The sequence below is a fragment of the Heptranchias perlo genome, chromosome 25, assembly GCF_035084215.1.
Source record: "Heptranchias perlo isolate sHepPer1 chromosome 25, sHepPer1.hap1, whole genome shotgun sequence".
NCBI lineage: Eukaryota > Metazoa > Chordata > Chondrichthyes > Hexanchiformes > Hexanchidae > Heptranchias > Heptranchias perlo.
In genome coordinates this window covers 33,151,795-33,168,420 of record NC_090349.1, presented here as the reverse complement: position 1 = coordinate 33,168,420, position 16,626 = coordinate 33,151,795, and the positions used below count along the sequence as shown (strand labels likewise).

Genomic DNA, 16,626 nt, shown 5'->3' with positions numbered 1-16,626 from the left:
ATTTTAAGAGTAAGAAGGTCTTGCTGCAATTGTATAGGGCACTGGTGGGACCACACCTGGAGTACTGTGTACAGTTTTGGTCTCCTTCCCTAAGGAAGGATATACTTGCCTGATAGGAGGTACAACGAAGGTTCACTGGATTGATTCCTGGGATGAGAGGGTTGTCCTATGAGGAGATATTGAGTAAAATGGGGCTATATTCTCTGAAGTTTAAAAGTATGAGAGATGATCTCATTGAAATGTATAAAATTCTAAGAGGGCTTGACAGGGTAGACGCCGAGAGTCTGTTTCCCCTGACTGGAGAGCCTAGAACTAGGGGTCATTGTCTCAAGATAAGAGGTCAGCCATTTAGAACTGAGATGAGAAAAAATTTCTTCACTCAGAGTTGTGAATCTTTGGAATTCTCTACCCCAGAGGGCTGTGGATGCTTAATTGTTGAGTATATTCCCTTTCTGAACCTCAACATCACTTGAAGAATGATGAAGAAGATAACCTATTCTATCACCAGAGGGTACAGATCTTCAGCCATATGTCAGATGTATCCCTCCCATCACAATCTCCTCACTGTAACATGTTTTGCCACTCTTTAACACTTCAGAGTTGGCCAGCCTGTTTGTCCTGCCAGCTGATACACCCTTTTTACTAATGCCAACATCCTGCTCGCATTGCAGCCAATCTCTGGCCCTCTGCTTTCTATAACTGTTTTGGTTCAATTTGAAACCAGACTAAGTCATTCCATCACATTACTGTCCAATTTAATGCTCCCTTAAATTTTTGAATTATAAAGCTGTTTATCCCCTCATTGAGGCTGTCACAATAAATCATTAATGAAGTGGTTGCGACGGCAGTTGGATCCAAATGAAAGTGTCGATGGCAGCAGTTTGGGGCACTGTTGGTTTTGGCATGGTCGGTGCTGCTAGTTCTCATTTGCTGTAAAATTGCTGATCAGGGTCCAGATTTTAATCTTTCCCAACTCACCGGGCGGGGTTTGGGAGATTTTTGGGAGTCTGTGGGATTGGAGTTTGTCTGCTCGGTCTGTGCCGCTGACAATCAGATCTGATGATGTTCGCTCGATTCTGCTGCGTCGGCTGACGGGAGATAACAGCAAATTCCAATCTGCTACCGATGTAAGGCCATAAATAGGACGGCAGGTGTGGGGCAGGAAGCAGCAGCATCCAGGTTGGAGCCAGCGAGCAGGAGAGAGGCGCCGAGCCGAACCCGCACGGTACCCAGCAGCTGTCTTTTAACAACCCGCCTGGTTACTTTGTTTCCCATTTACAAATTGATGTTTTTGTGAAACTTAACGATCTTGCTTGTTTTTTTTAATTATTGATTAAATAGAAATTTGACTCACATCTTTTCAACATTTGCACTTTATTTAAAATTGATCATAATTATAACTATTTTAAAAGCTTTTTTTCATTATCAAAGGCTTTGCAATTTTTGTGATTTAAATAGTTTTGTAACTTTATTCCAATATTTTAAGTTTTTATAGTAGTTCCTTTTTTCATATATAAAAATTGTATTTTGTAGAAGTCGATTTTAAGGTTTTAATCGGTGTCGTTATTCTGATAAAATTGGTTGAATAATCCAGAATTTAGTCCACTCAGACCCACCTTTGATGGTTATCGCCGTTTCTGTGTATAATGCAGATTAATCCTCATTTCGCACTTTATTTTTAAATAATTTCCCCGCACGTGTTGCAGACCAAGTTCTGAAACCTGCTAATATTTATTTGATAGTAACTTGCCCCCTTTTTCAATTTTGAGACCAACATTGGGGTCCAACGTTGCTCCCGAGCTCCGTCCTTGCCCTGCTGGGTGCCTCACCTCGGCATGGGGCAGTGCCGCTCAGTCCGCATCTCCTTACGGTAGAACAGTGGGAGCGAGTCGCCTTCTCAGTCCAGAAATGAGGCATGCGGAGAATCGGTGGTCGGGGCCAGTCACTTCCACCCACCCCCGCCCGTCGCCGCCAGGACATGATCAGGAGCTCGGCGTGCGGGCTGTAAATCCGCTCCCCACTACAACTGTGGCGTTGAGTGTTGGAGCAAGACAGCACTGCAGCGTCCGTTCTAACCGGTTTTACTGCTTCCGAAGGTAATACGATGGCAGAGCAGCAGCCCGTCCCGGAGCAGGTGGCAGCTGGCAAAAGCCAGGAAGAACCAGAAGCAAGTTACAAGGTATCGCATGTCAACCCTCCCAGCTGGGACTCGCCCGAAGACCAGCGTGAAATTAGTTTCTGATTTTTTGTTGTTGTTGTTGTTGTTCGTAATTTGGCATTTTTAAATCAACGTTTGTTTCATATTCTCAATCTGAGATCTTCAGAATGATTTTTGTATTTGAGTGAGAAACGGACTGCAATCCGTCAAATTTTCTTTCTCGTGTGTTTTCTTGAGTTCGTTGGACACTGAAGCGTGACATCCTCTTTTGTCATCACATTTTTTAAAAAACGGTTTTCTGAATTATGGCCAATTTTTGATCATTCTCCTTCGAATTCCAGAGCTGTTGACTTTTCTGTCACAAAGGTAGGGGGGCAATTCTTTGACTACAAGCAGCCATCTTGCAACTGTTGGGCACTGGGTTTGAATCCAGCACAGACTAATGGGTGAATGTCAGCCCTCTCTGTCAGTGACAGGGGTACTATGTTAAATAAGTGTGGGACTCGTAACCTGCCAGTTCCTATTGCGCATGAGCCCATAGCACAAAACTATCTTAAATTTTGCTCTGATTGCTGACAAACTGGAAGTCATACTGATGGGCTGGAAGGATGGCTGATGTGCAAATAAATAATAGTTAATTGGCATAGTAGGGGGTGCTGTTTTGATGCTGGGGTTAAGGCATATTGCTGGGTCAGTAGTGAGACAACTTTTCCCTAAATCTGGCTGTGCAGCACCTAATCTGACAGAGTTTAATGTTAACATTGGGTGCCTGAAATGGAAGTGCTCCATTCTGCAACACTGGTATCCCTCAGAACCATAGGCAGAGGGGATGTCCAAACACCACCCTCCCCTCCCCAAATTTCTATGATTTTTTTTTATCGGACCACTCATTCTTTCGAAAGAATGTGCCTTCGATCGCTTGATGAAACATAGAAACAAGGAGCTAGACTCCTCTGCAATTCAACCAGTGAAAACTGATTAGTTGGGCTTGTGCTTTTAAATGTTCACTGGGATATAGCAATAAATAGAAGGAAAGTTATTGATAGACTAGCGACACATAACCGGCGTTTGGACTTCGTGCTTTAGAGTTTTTGTCATTCGACTGTTTTTTCTTTTCATTTGTTTTATTTGAATTGTTAGATTAATGAAGGAATTATTTTTCTATTTCAACCTATTGTGAAATTCTTATTTGAAAAATAGACCTTTTGAAGTAGTTTGGTTTGGTTCGGCAAACTCACATCAAACATCCCCCCCCCCAAATAAATCCTGTCTACGCAATTAGTATCCCTCACCTCATATGGGGATAACATTTACTGACATAAAAACATGATGTGTTCCCATCTAACCCTGGCAGCTTTGTAATGTCACAGTTCAGGTTGTTATCCATTGTCTTTCATTAATCTATTTTATTTTTAATATTTTTTAAGCTCACGGTTTATGAGCTTGAGAATTTCCAGGGTCGCAAGGCTGAGTTTACTGGAGAATGTTTGAACCTAGGAGAAAAAGGATTTGAAAAAGTGGGATCAATCCATGTGGAAAGTGGTCCGTAAGTATATACATGTATGTAGATGTGAACAGAACAGAGATAGCTTGATGATTGGGCAGATTCAATGGAAATAAGACAGGAATGAGAAAAGGCTGATTGTTGTTGAGGTCCAAAGATCTCCGTCAGACAATCTTCATCTCTTGGTTTCTGTTGTTGAATTTTTCTGGACTCTTTTAGCGTCTATATTAACTGCAATGGATGATAATCTGCTCATAAGTTAACAGCTTTTAAGTGTGATGTAGTTACTTAAGTAACTATTAACTTGAGATTTGCTTTCTAAACTGTAGCGAGGACTGATGTCTCAAGAATTTGACCCTAATGGCTGCTAGGACAACAAAATGACTTGGAGAAATTGTACCGAAGGCATCTAGCAGGAAGGTCACAAATTTCCACTCGTTTAACAGGTGCCTCAGGAAGCCTGGTTCTGTGAATGATAGTTAACTCAGATTTCTGTGCAGAAGAGGTGGTTCCAGGCAATGCCACTGTAAAAGAGAATTCCACAAAGAAGTGAAGCTGCTGGTATCCTATCCAGATATTTTGGATTGATATAGAATGTTAAGGTACAGCTGCAACAGCTGTTGTGTTGCTGTCATGAACATGGAGGTCCAGTAACTCTTGTAATGCTGCTTCAGACACAATTTTGTTAAGGATGGACGATTTGGCCATATTGTTCTATTCCCGTCAAGTGCACTGGCCATCATGGCTTTGGAATATACTGAGCTCAGAAACAAGAGGCAGGTTTTCCCTCCAGCCTGCCAACAGGGCTACAATATTCTATCACTGGGTGGATAAAACCTTTGTAGGATATTGACTTTGCTGAAGATGGAAAGTAGAACTGAATCTTTCTGGGGATTCCTACTCTTCTACCTTTTAGAGCCATCTTCACCACTTGTATTGGCTCAGGATAGATCAACTGCAATTATCAAACAAAGTTGCTGAATAGAGTTTGCAAATCTTTTAGTCTGGGCAGTTATTACAGTCAATCCTTCTCAGCTATAGTGGCCTTGTTTACTCAGCACCAAAGATAACCCATCACAGTCTACCCACTGTTTAGTCCTGGTTATACTTGCTTGCAAAGATGTGGTCACCGGTGTCATCAGCAAAGAGAACAACTTCTTTCTTGATGACATTCAGCAAATTATAGTTGAAGACTGACAACAATGGGGCCGAGCACTTTCCTGAGAGACCTGTGTGATAATAAGATGGATATCTATTTATTATGATCCAATGTTTGCATCTGAGGATGTCAGGGATCAAGTTCTGTAGTTCACCAGATGTACTACAAGAGGCCAATGAGGCTCTAATGCAATACTCTATCAATGGCTCTAGAAATGTCAGGATTACTGATCTAATTTTATGTTATTCATGTCTGTTAGTTCTCAGTAAGGAACCTTTCCATATCCACCAACCATTCCCTTTTTAAAAAAAAACTTGGTGTGTATGTTATAGAATACAAAATATAAATCATTGTCAAAGCCAGAGCTTGCAATTAGTAAGTGGATTACTTTTGGGGTCCTGAGACGTAGGAACTGATAATGCAATGAATGTAATCTGAAGTGCATTAGTGCTGTTTATGCTGGAACCCCATATCACCATGTGTTGAAGACCAAGGCTTATTAAGTGTCTGATGCGTCAAGCACATGAGAATGCCGGTTGCAAGTACCTCGTGCACAAGGAGTCTACACATCAACTGTACACTAGACTCATTAAGGCCCTGATTTTATAGAAATTAAGGCAGCTACCCATAATGGGACTGGACTACCTTAAAATTCTTTCATTCAGTGCCCAGTTCAAGAGAAGGCAGAAGAAAAACATTACCTTTTTATTCTGGTAGTCCACTCCTAGAACCATCCTTCATTGCTGCAGCCCCTGTTGTTGCCTTCTGCAAGATGATTCATGCTTGGGGCCTTTTGGCACCTAGACACTTAATAAGTGCCGGCCCCTGATATTTCAACCCCTTGACTCCCATGCTGCTGCCAACATATCACGTGGTAAGTGTTGGGTGTGTCAGAAAAACATTTAAATTAGCTGAGCTCACATTATGGTGTAAGCTCAGCTATGGTGGGGGGAGAGAACTATGCAATGTCTGAGGAGCAGTGCTCCTGGAAACACAGAGCTGCCATGCAGATTAGAAAGGTCTTTCGAGGCAGCTTGGCTGTGGGGGAGGTACTAAAATTGGTCCCTGTCCCTTGTCTAGGGGCGGGAAAATCAACCATGATGTCTGATCCTGATTGCTATCCAGTGATTCCTGTTGATTCCTGTTCGACGGTGTGTTTGTTCTGTGTGTCAGATGAGGACCAGATTAGTCTTGGCTATGATACCTTCCTCCATGGTTAAATTAAGTGGTGAGGCTAGCCCTCTATGAATGGTACCCCAGCAAGAGTCAACACATTCAAGACAGGAGCAAAGAATTTTTAAAAAGTTGGTGATTGACTACCATACTGAATTTAAACACACAGTTAGCATCAATTTGATAAACATGCCATGTCACTTCTGCTGATTGATGCTGAAACAGCACTCAGCCCAGTTTACCCTCAAGATCTCCTCTGTCAAATCTTATCTCTATGGGGTTAAGATGTGATAGAGTCTCTGAGCTGTATCTCAGCAGTGCTTAATAATTGCTGTTTTTTTTCCAGATGGGTGGGTTTTGAGCGACAGAAGTTCAATGGCGAACTGTTTGTTTTGGAGAAGGGAGAATACCCACGCTGGGACACATGGTCCAACAGTCACAGCAGCGAGAGTTTGGTGTCACTCCGACCCCTCCACATCGTAAGTACCTCTCTGTTATATTTTTTCTCACCATACTCAACACAAAGAAAAGAGAGAGATCAAACCACACGAGAGGGAGAGATGTAGAGAAACATATGCGTCCACACACACACAGCGGGAGAGCGACACACATGGAGACACACCACAGACACAACACACTCAGCAACAGCGAGAATAACACATGGACAAGAAAAAAAAGAGGTACGCACACAATCGAGACAGTAGGGCCAATTCTCTGATGTCACACTCTTGGAGTGACTCCTTGCATCCAGTGCCTGAACAGCACACAATTAGACAAACCTGTGTGCAGGGAGTGCAATACTGCTGATTTGGTGGGAGAAGATTTAGACTTTTTTTTTTAGGCTATGCTGCAAATGTGCACAGGCCTTATTATAATCCCAAAAATTATATAAATGCATATTAATAGGTCCCATGATAAATTCCTCATGTTTCCTTGCTAATCCACTCTTTACGCACTACTCACCAGTTTAAAACGGCTGCTTTTGATTTTCTATGCTGTTCACATTCAAAGCTGGAACTGACTAGTTTATGGGCGCTTATGTTGTGCTTTCTTGGCTTATCATACTGTAATTTTGTATTATTGTTTGTGGAACACTTTTCTACTGTTTGCTGCTGAAGTTTTGCAATGCAGGACTCCTTTTGGACAGACCTCCACCCACAGCATTGTTGCTGCCAACCTGAGCTCCAACCACTGCTCACCATGGGCAATCTATTAGACCTTCCAATAGCTGTCATGGATTTGGAGGAGGAAGAAGTGTTCAGGCAGAGGGAGGGAAGGAAGGAAGGTGCGCTTGAACCTCAGGGCACTGGTGCTCACCTGCAGTTGGCCCAGGAACTACGTTCTCTGATCCAGCCTCACCTTGTTGGCTGTTCCTCAGGGAGGCTATGAGTTATACTTTCTATCAGAGATCGACCTGCAAAAAAGGTCTCAGAGGGACAGTCCTAATGCGGTGAGATAGAGACCAATCCACAATGTGTGAGACACACACAGTGAAAGATAGACACACGTGTATACACACGCATGCAACCACGCAGTAAGTGAGACATACAATTTTAGGGAGAGAAAGAGACACAGTGAGAGAGAGAAAGAGAGACACATATAGTGAAAGATAGAGATTAAGAAGCAAACAGAAAGAAAGACATACACAATGAAAGAGAAAGTCACAGACACACACACACAGAGCAAGAGACACAGTAAAATAGAGAGAGACACGCACATAACAAGAGAGACCCAAACAGTGTGAGAGACACACACGGCACGAGCGAGAAAGACACACATAGTAAAAGAGAGACACACACACAGCAAGAAAGATGAGCTAAAAATGAGAGAACAGTGAGATAAAAATGATACAAAACAAGAGAGAGACACGCAGCAAGAAAGAGACACAAAAAGTGAGACATATACAAACACAAGGCAGAGAGCGCTAGGCAAGATACAGAAAATGTAAGAAAGGCAGACACAGCAAGAGAGGGAGAGACATTGAGAGACACATTTACACAGCAAAAGGCACACATCTTGAGACAGAGAGGGAAAGACAAGCACACACACTGAGAGAGAGTCACATAGCAATAGAGTAAGAAAGGGAGCCACACACATAGCAACATCAAAAGGTAAACCCACAGCAAAAGGAAGCGAAACTCAATGAGAGACACATAGAGTGAGACACAGTGAAAGAGACACATAATAAGAGAGAAAGACATGAAATGTAAGAGAACTCTGAGAAATACATACATATGGTAACAGAAGAGAGAAAGACACACACACACACACACACACACACACAGACACGTGCAACAAGAGAGTCACACAAACAGTGGAAGAGAGGTACCTAGTAAGAGTGAAACACACATAGACACGCACCGCAAGAGAAACATACAATGAGGTAGAGACAGTAAGTGAGAAAGACACACACAGGAGAAAGAAAGAGAATGACACAAGTACAATAACAGTGAGGGAAACATAAGAGAATTACACACATAGTGAGTGAGACAGAAAAAGAGAGATACACACAGCAAGGGATAAAATCACATAGATAGCATGCAAGACACATGCATACAGAGAGAGGCAAAAAGAGAAAAAGAAATACTGCGAGGGAGAGCCACATATTGCGTAAGAGAGAGAGACACAGTGTGAGAGACACACATAGAGAGATACACACAGTGAGTGAGATAAACACATATACATTCAGAGAGATGCATAGGCAAAGTGTTTGTGTGTGAGAGAGAGAGATATTGGGCGATTTTAACTTCCCCAAGGTAGGCTGGAATAAAGGTAATGAATGTGGTCAAAGTGAAGACATTTTTTAGAATGCATCCAGGACTGCTTCTCAGGTCAGCATGTTTCTAGTCCAACAAGGAAAGAAGCATTGCTTGATACGGTTCTGGGAAATGAAGTGGAGCAAATAACTGATGTAAGAGTAGGTGAACAATTGGGAAATAAATAACCACAACATAGTTAGGTTCAATGTAAGAGTAGAAAAAGATCCAAGGGGATTCTCCCGCCTGTCTGCCGGAAGAGTAACAGAAACTCCAGCAACACAAAGTTACGGCGGAGGAGCAGGAGATCCTTGTGGAACCTCAACCCAAGGTTGCCGGCCTGGAAAACGGCAAGGTTCAGCAAGATAAGAAGGGATCTGGCCCAAGGTAACCGGGCAGAAAAGTTATCAACTGGTTGACAAATAAGCAGTGGGAAATCTTCAAATATGAAATGCATTGAGTACAAAATAAATACATTCCTATAAGGTAAAAAGGGGGTGCATCAAAGAATAGAGTTCCAAGGATAAATAGAGAAATTATAACAAAACTGAAACTTAAAAGGGTGACACAGGATAAATTTAGGGCTAACAACTCCAAAAATAGTCATAAGGAATGTAGATACTGTACTAGGGAAGGTGAAAAGGGAGATTAGAAAGGCTAAAAAGGAACATGAGAAAAGATTAGCAGAAACTATAAAGGAAAATAGTCCTGCTTACCCCTTGACCTTGACATCATTGATTTCCCATTCCCCAGAGTAAATTTAAATTCTTCAACCTCTCTATGCGTTCGCAGCCTTGCGTCAGCCTATTTCTGCAATGTTCTACAGCCTTATATTCATCCCGTTATCCTTCCGTCCTCCAAACTTGGCCTTTTGTGCACCCTCCTCCCTTTGCCCCCTCTCCAATTGGTGACAGGATCTTCAGCCACTATCCTCCCCAAAGCCCCCTGTTTTTGCACTTCTCTGATTTAGTCACCCTTCCCAATCTCTCCTTCGGCTCAGCTTGTTTCCCTATTTATCTCTATTTGTAAAACACTTTGACACACTTTTTATGTTAAAGGTGCTGTATAATTGCAAAATTATTGTTGTTTTATGAATGTCAATTAAGACTGGGATTTAAACCCTGTCAAGACTCTGATATTATACTAACTTCGAGGTCCTCTGGATAACTACAGACATTATTGCTTTCCGGCATCTGAATCTGGTAATGAATGTTCCACTCCACACTCTTCATTTTACTTTCCTTTAGGATGGCGGTGAGCACAAGATCAATCTCTTTGAGAATGCTGGGTATAATGGAAGGAAGATGGAGATTGTAGAAGATGATGTTCCCAGCCTATGGGCTCATAGATTCCAGGATAGGGTAGCCAGCATCAAAGCCATCAATGGAACGTAAGACACCCTTACTCCTTTTAGAGCACTGAATTTTCCTTGCACATTCTCATGTTCTCTTATTGTAGCAGTACTGAGGATTACTGGAAGATCTCTTGCTGCATGTCTCAAAAGACTAACGTGTAACCCACTTTTCTAAGACACTTTCAGATATACCTCACCCCTCATTGCAACACTTTCTGATATACCCTACACCTGTCACTGTAACATGCTCTATTACACCCATCAGCATAACAGGAACCAATATACCCCACATGCCTGACTGTAACACTCTCTGACATACCCCATGCCTGCCTCTCATTGTACCATCACAGCAAGCTTCCAGGTTTCATCTCGTTTAATTTAAAAATTATTTTATTCAGGATATTGAGGGAAAATATGTTTTTACACAATTTTTGAACACTGTGTTCCCTTGGCAACCAGTATAATACCACACACTATAACATTAACAAGCCAGTGTATTTTCCAGAGTAAAGAGTAAGGGGTACAGAAATAAGGGTAGGGAGGTGATGGAGGGCCTGTTAATCAAGGTGTGGTATTACATTTGGGAACAAATTATATCCTGGACCAAAGTGAACAATTAAAGAAGCAGCATAAAGATATGGTGAGCCATCTTTAGGTAAAGGGTGCTAAAGTGGTGCTACCTGGATTGCTGCCAATGCTGCATCAGACCATGAAATAAATGAGCAGGATAACTGATTTCTTAGAATGATTATTAAATAATGTTTAACAAAGGGAAGTGACTTTGCAGATCACTAAAAATGTTGTTAGGTAGAGGAAAATTACTCAGGGTAGATGATCTGGTGGAAGATCTGGTGGGGGCCCATTTGCCTGCGTGAATGAACTTTCAGTCAAGCCTTTAAATGGGCGCCCAGCACTCTCGCCGTAAACATACAGGAGTATGCCTAACTATGCATGTCGCAACTGTCAAGGAGAAATGGACAAAGCATGCATGGTGCATACCAGTCTCACTTTCTCCAGACCATTGGAGTCCAGTCCCAAATGGTAAGTTTTTAGGAGGAACAGGGGTATTTCTCTGGGCCCCACAAAAATTTTCTGGCCCACTGCTGGCCTGTTCTCACCCTCCCCCCCCCCCCCCCCCCGGCCCACAACAGGCCTTAACTGCCGACTGACTGCCTGCAGCAGCTGGCCGCTTTTGCTCCTGAACAGACTCGAGCTGCAGCTAAATGCCCATTTGGTGCTTGTAGCTCACCGAAAAAATGTTAATGAGGCCCGAACCTGAAAGTGGTTTGGGACTCCTGAATGCCATGTTGGGCGGGCATCGTGAGTGCACTGCTGATATCGTGCCCGTTCGATGCCTAACCCAAAAGTCTCCTCCATAAAGTCAGCTGAGGAGAATTAAAAGGCATATTAGCAGGAGTAAGAAAGCAATAGATAGTAGCAAGAAAGATCCAGATAAATCTTTTTAACCATGCCTGACTGATCTTCAAAGGATAAGTTAGATATAAATATTACAGAGGATCAGGAAATGACAGATGTGTGAAATGAATTCTTTACAAACAAAGAGTGTGGACATAGTCCAGATCTCAACATTTTGGCTCAGGAATCCATATGTATTGAGGAGACAATAAAATATGATATTAAGAAACTCAAGAATTTAAATGGCTAATTCTGTAATCAGGTGGTCCCGTCAAGGAGGGGTGCTGATGGGGCGTGCATCCATTAATTTTAATTGAAGGAAAGTTATAGGCTGCAGGCCTGTGATTGCCTGACTTGTGCTCCCTGTGAACGCTGCTTCTTGCTGGGAATCAGCCCTTAGATATATCTACGTGGTACCTGGATTAGGTGGGATAAACCAAAAAAACCTCAAGAAAGCAGGCATGGATTTGGTTCATATATCTAGGAGTTTGATCAACACATGAGCTGCACCTGAGGACTAGAAGATAGTGAATGTTATCCTGATGTTCAAAAAAGATGAAATAAGTATTGTGTGTTCCATTGTCCTGCAGGTGGGTGGGGTACCAGTACCCCGGTTACAGAGGACACCAGTACATCTTTGAGAAGGGGGAATACAAACATTGGAATGAATGGGATTCTAACCAACCACTGATTCAGTCTATCCGCCGCGTCAGGGACATGCAATGGCACAAGCAAGGCTGCTTCCAGGCCACCCCACCCAGCAGCTGAATGAGACAGGAGGAAGATCTGAGCCAGGAGGTCAGGGGCAGGAAGTACGCAAAGAAAAGAAGAATGAAGTAGAGCATGAACCTGACATGCAAACCCACTGCCTTTCATCCCTGTGCTGTGAAAATAATACTGCTGCAAATAAAATGGTGACTGACAGGAACCACCTGTGTGTATATGTTTGTTCACACAGATTTTCTGTTTCTTTTCCTCCTTAACAAAAATAAAATTTAACGGTACCCCTTGACTAGGATGGAGAAAATAAATTAGCCAGAGTTGCTGCTCCAATCATTATCCAATGATCCCAACTGGGAAGTGCCTGTGTGTGTGGACATTGGGGGAGTACAAGGCTAGGCTCAGTAATGATGCTTGCTGACACTCGCTGTCAAGGCTGGCACATGATGGATGGTCACGGGGGCAAGATGCCAGAGGGCTGCCACTGAGCATAGAACTGGACCCTTCCATTATTCAGAGCTTTCTGGAGCAGAGGAGAGAAAATTGAGTTGTAAATGTATTTTTTTTTTAAAAGAGTTGTGAAAATTTTCCAATGAAACATTGCTGCATTGTGAGCTTAACCTGGCCACTAACACAACAGAATCTCTAATAAAAGCAGGCTGTTATTCCTGAATGCTGCAGGAACGTAGCTGTAAAAAAAATCCAGAGAATTTGACAATGCTGCACTAAAAGGCATCTGAGACCACTCACCTCCAAATAATAAACAGAAGATCTCACTGGTAATGGTGAGTCTCAGGCTTAGGGGTAAACTTCTCTACTTATAGGGTCAAAAAACCTTCCCTCAAAAGTAATCAACATAATGAGTGTTTGACCCAGTTTCACTCAGCAAAAGAACTGACTTGTGACCTCAAACCCACAAGCCTGGCCTGTGGTGCCAGAAGTGCTCTCATTCAAATGAAAGACCAGCACAACTCAGAATAGCTTTGATCATCCATACAAAGTATAACTGACAATCACCAGGGAGCAGGGAATGCAAATATTTACCATTAATAATAAGTGGGTCTTAATAGCCTGTGAGTTTGTTCCGATCTTCATCTTTTCTCCATCCCCTAGAAAGACAGAAAATGATTGGTGCGAGTTCAGAAAGATAAAGTCTCCATACAAATTCAGCCACTATAAATATCCATAGCCTTTCCACATTCTCAGATCCACTCGCAGCTGAAAGTGGAGGCAGGTGACCTTACAAAGTTGATTAATTTATATCTCCACGGCATCTTTAGATATAAAGATTTAAAACCTACCTCTTTGACCAAGCGCTATATAAATGCAAGTTGTTGTTTTAAGTATCATCCAGTTATCCTGTGACATTGTTACTGGTGTCCCTCAACCTTTCTAATCCACATGGAGTCCTTTTAAAATTAGGCCTTTGCACATACAGGTAACAAGAAACCAAAGACACATCTCACTACCTCTGTGACTGGCCAATAGCTAATAGATTCCAACTTTAATAAAAGCTCAGAAACATATTCTTAGTCTGACATCTATGGCAGGACAAATACTGAAGTTTGTTGTAGAGGAAATAAGCATCTAGTGAGAGTAAAGAATTCTAGTCAGCCTAGGTTTATGAAAGGCAGGTCACACCTATGAAATTTATTGGAATTTTCTGAAAATGTAACGTAGTTGGTGGATGTTATATATCTTCAGTGAACAGTTGGTAAGCTTTCTCATAGGCAGCTTATGGCTGAAGTGAAAGCTATGAAATCCAATAAGGGCATGTAAGCAACAGCTAATTGTCTATATCAGGAAACGGGGTCATTTTCATTTGTAATACTTGTCGTTGTCAGTGGACATCTACCTAGCATTGGATTTGGGATCATTGCTGATTTCTTTAAAATGAAAATCTAGATGAAGGATCTAAGTCCATTGTGCAGGGTACCACCAAGGTTGAAAAAGAGTAGGAGAAAAGACAACATGAATCACAAAGTACATGATGCCAAGCTTGGCATTTTGAAAGCCTGTAGACTGTAGGAGAAAGAGAAGATTGAAGGAGGAAAGCAGTTCCACAGTATTGTGATCTTGGGAAAGAATGAGTTACAGCAGGAGACAGTGTGAAAGGTCTTAATTTCAACATAATGAAGATGCAGAAAGAAGGAAGAGTATGTCTCATTTATCTGTACCACTGTGTTTAGTGATCCTGTGTACCAAAAGAGGTACACAGGATCACTAAACACAGTGGTACAGATAAATGAGAGATCCAAGAAATGTTGCAATGGAGACAGAGAAATTTGAGACAATCGATCTTTTTGATGTATTTTAAATTATTTGACGAACTTATTGTACAGGGAGCATCTAACTTATGAGTAGCAAGAATTTTAATGGAAAATAAAATGTACCATCGAAAGGGATGTCATTCGAAGAGATCTACAGAGAACCTGGGGTAGAAATTGGACCATGTGTCAGTTTAACAGGTGTAAAAGAGGTGTAACAAGGGATAATTTCGGAGACCAATGTCCTGCACCCAAAGGATGACTGAAAGATGTCCGACCCAATATTGGGTTGGCACTCTGTGCCTGACATCCATTTCAGGCCTGAAAATGGGCCTGAAGGAATTTCCACCCCCTTAACTGTACAGTAACCAGGTAAATGAGATTTAACACAGAGAAATGGAAGGTAATGCATTTGCATCGATTTAAAATATAGAAAGTTATTGCACAATAATGGGCACATTTATAAATAAAACACAAAAAGATTTGGAGATAACAATTGACTATAGATAATGTGATTTACACTGTAAAGCAACAATTGCTAGGGGTGTTCAAATGAGAAAGGTATTCTATTTTATTGTTACAACAATGAATGCTGCACATTTATCTCAGTGGTCCCTTGTTACCATAACTTGTATTTCAGTGTTGCTAATTAAAAGTAGTCTGGGAGAAGATGTTTTTGGGCTGTAGCCATTGCTCCCCATTCATGACTGATGTAACATCATGAATGGGGAGCAATGGCAACAACCTATCATTCGCACGGAGCTTAGGGTGAATTTTCCTCTCTGTGGCAAAGCAGCTGGGCTCCACTTCACACCCCACAGGATGAATTCAACACTCACCATGTGGGGAATTTTCAGGCTGCACTTTCATGAAGCAGTATTTTGGAACATCAATGCCCAGCATCAGCATACCATCCCCAGTCATCCCTTTTTGTCTCTGCCCAGGTGCACTGATTTACATCCTCACATTACTGTGCTCCTGATTCATTATGAAATAATTCCCATTTTAATCAAGCCCCTCAGATGCATTCAAGCAATGCAGAGTATGCAGGCTGTTATCACGCCAGGTTATTATACATATTATCAGATTTGAATGTTAAGTTTTGAAAATAGAAATTAACTCAAGCACATATCTGTGGTTATAATCCCAAGGTTGCAACACCACGAGACAACAGGACTAGTACATGACAAAACACACTGGTTCATAATAAAAATCATCATAATACAACTATAGGTATATTTAATTGTATCTTGCAATGCACAGGTACTCGCTGGAGTCCTCCCAGGAAATGGATTTGAATGTGCTCAACACGAGGATTTGGGGTACCCAACATGCAACAGTGGCGTAGAAAATGCCCAACATGCAGTAATGGAATGGAGGGTATCGAGTAGAGCACAGCGGGATCATGGGATTTACAGTTAATTCCATTGTAAAGATTTTACTGATAGAATAAACACTTTCATCTCACTAATATCCAGTGTATTCCGATTGGACCACAATGTAAGTGTGAAGGATAGAGAGGCCTTTTGAGGAAAAACTTCTGAAAATGTGCAGGGAATATAATTGATGTTTCTAAATGACTAAAGGTTTCATACATAACCAGATAAGTAACATAAAATATATTAAATGTTTCTTTAATGAAACATTAAAATTATAAGTTTCTAAATATGATAAACAGAAACAAAGTTACTTCAGATTATTTTACTTAGTGTTTTTTTAATTTTTGGAACAATTTAAAATGTAACACGTACCATTAAATGTTGTACTTCTGTCAGATGCAATCACTTGTTACATTGGGAATCTATGCACTAGTTCCAAACAGGAAAACCATTGATGGAAAAATAAAACGGGCGAGGTGTAAAACAGGCTGCTGATTCGCCATCACTGGCTTTTTGTCCAGTGATAAAAATTAAAATTACCCTCAAAGAGAATAAAAGCAGAAAATGCTGGAAATGCACAACAGCTTTGAAAAGATAAATTAAAACTTAACATTCCAGATGGGACCCTTTATCATCAAAAATGAAAGCAAGAAAGCCCCTTTATGGGACCAACTAAAACAAAGAAGTGGAAAATAAAGGTCAAAAGTACAGATACACTAACTAACAACAAAATGGCAGAT

General features: G+C 41.5%; 1 protein-coding gene across 1 annotated transcript; it reads left to right on the top strand.

Annotated features, from left to right (window-relative positions):
• The first annotated feature begins 867 nt into the window (after positions 1–867).
• Positions 868–12,448, top strand: crybb3 (crystallin, beta B3). Its single transcript, XM_068005937.1, has 6 exons — positions 868–1,225; positions 2,097–2,179; positions 3,586–3,704; positions 6,341–6,473; positions 9,998–10,140; positions 12,111–12,448. Exons 2-6 carry the CDS (start codon positions 2,105–2,107, stop codon positions 12,286–12,288), a joined length of 648 nt encoding a protein of 215 aa, XP_067862038.1. The 5' UTR covers positions 868–1,225; positions 2,097–2,104; the 3' UTR covers positions 12,289–12,448.
• The last annotated feature ends 4,178 nt before the right edge of the window (positions 12,449–16,626 follow it).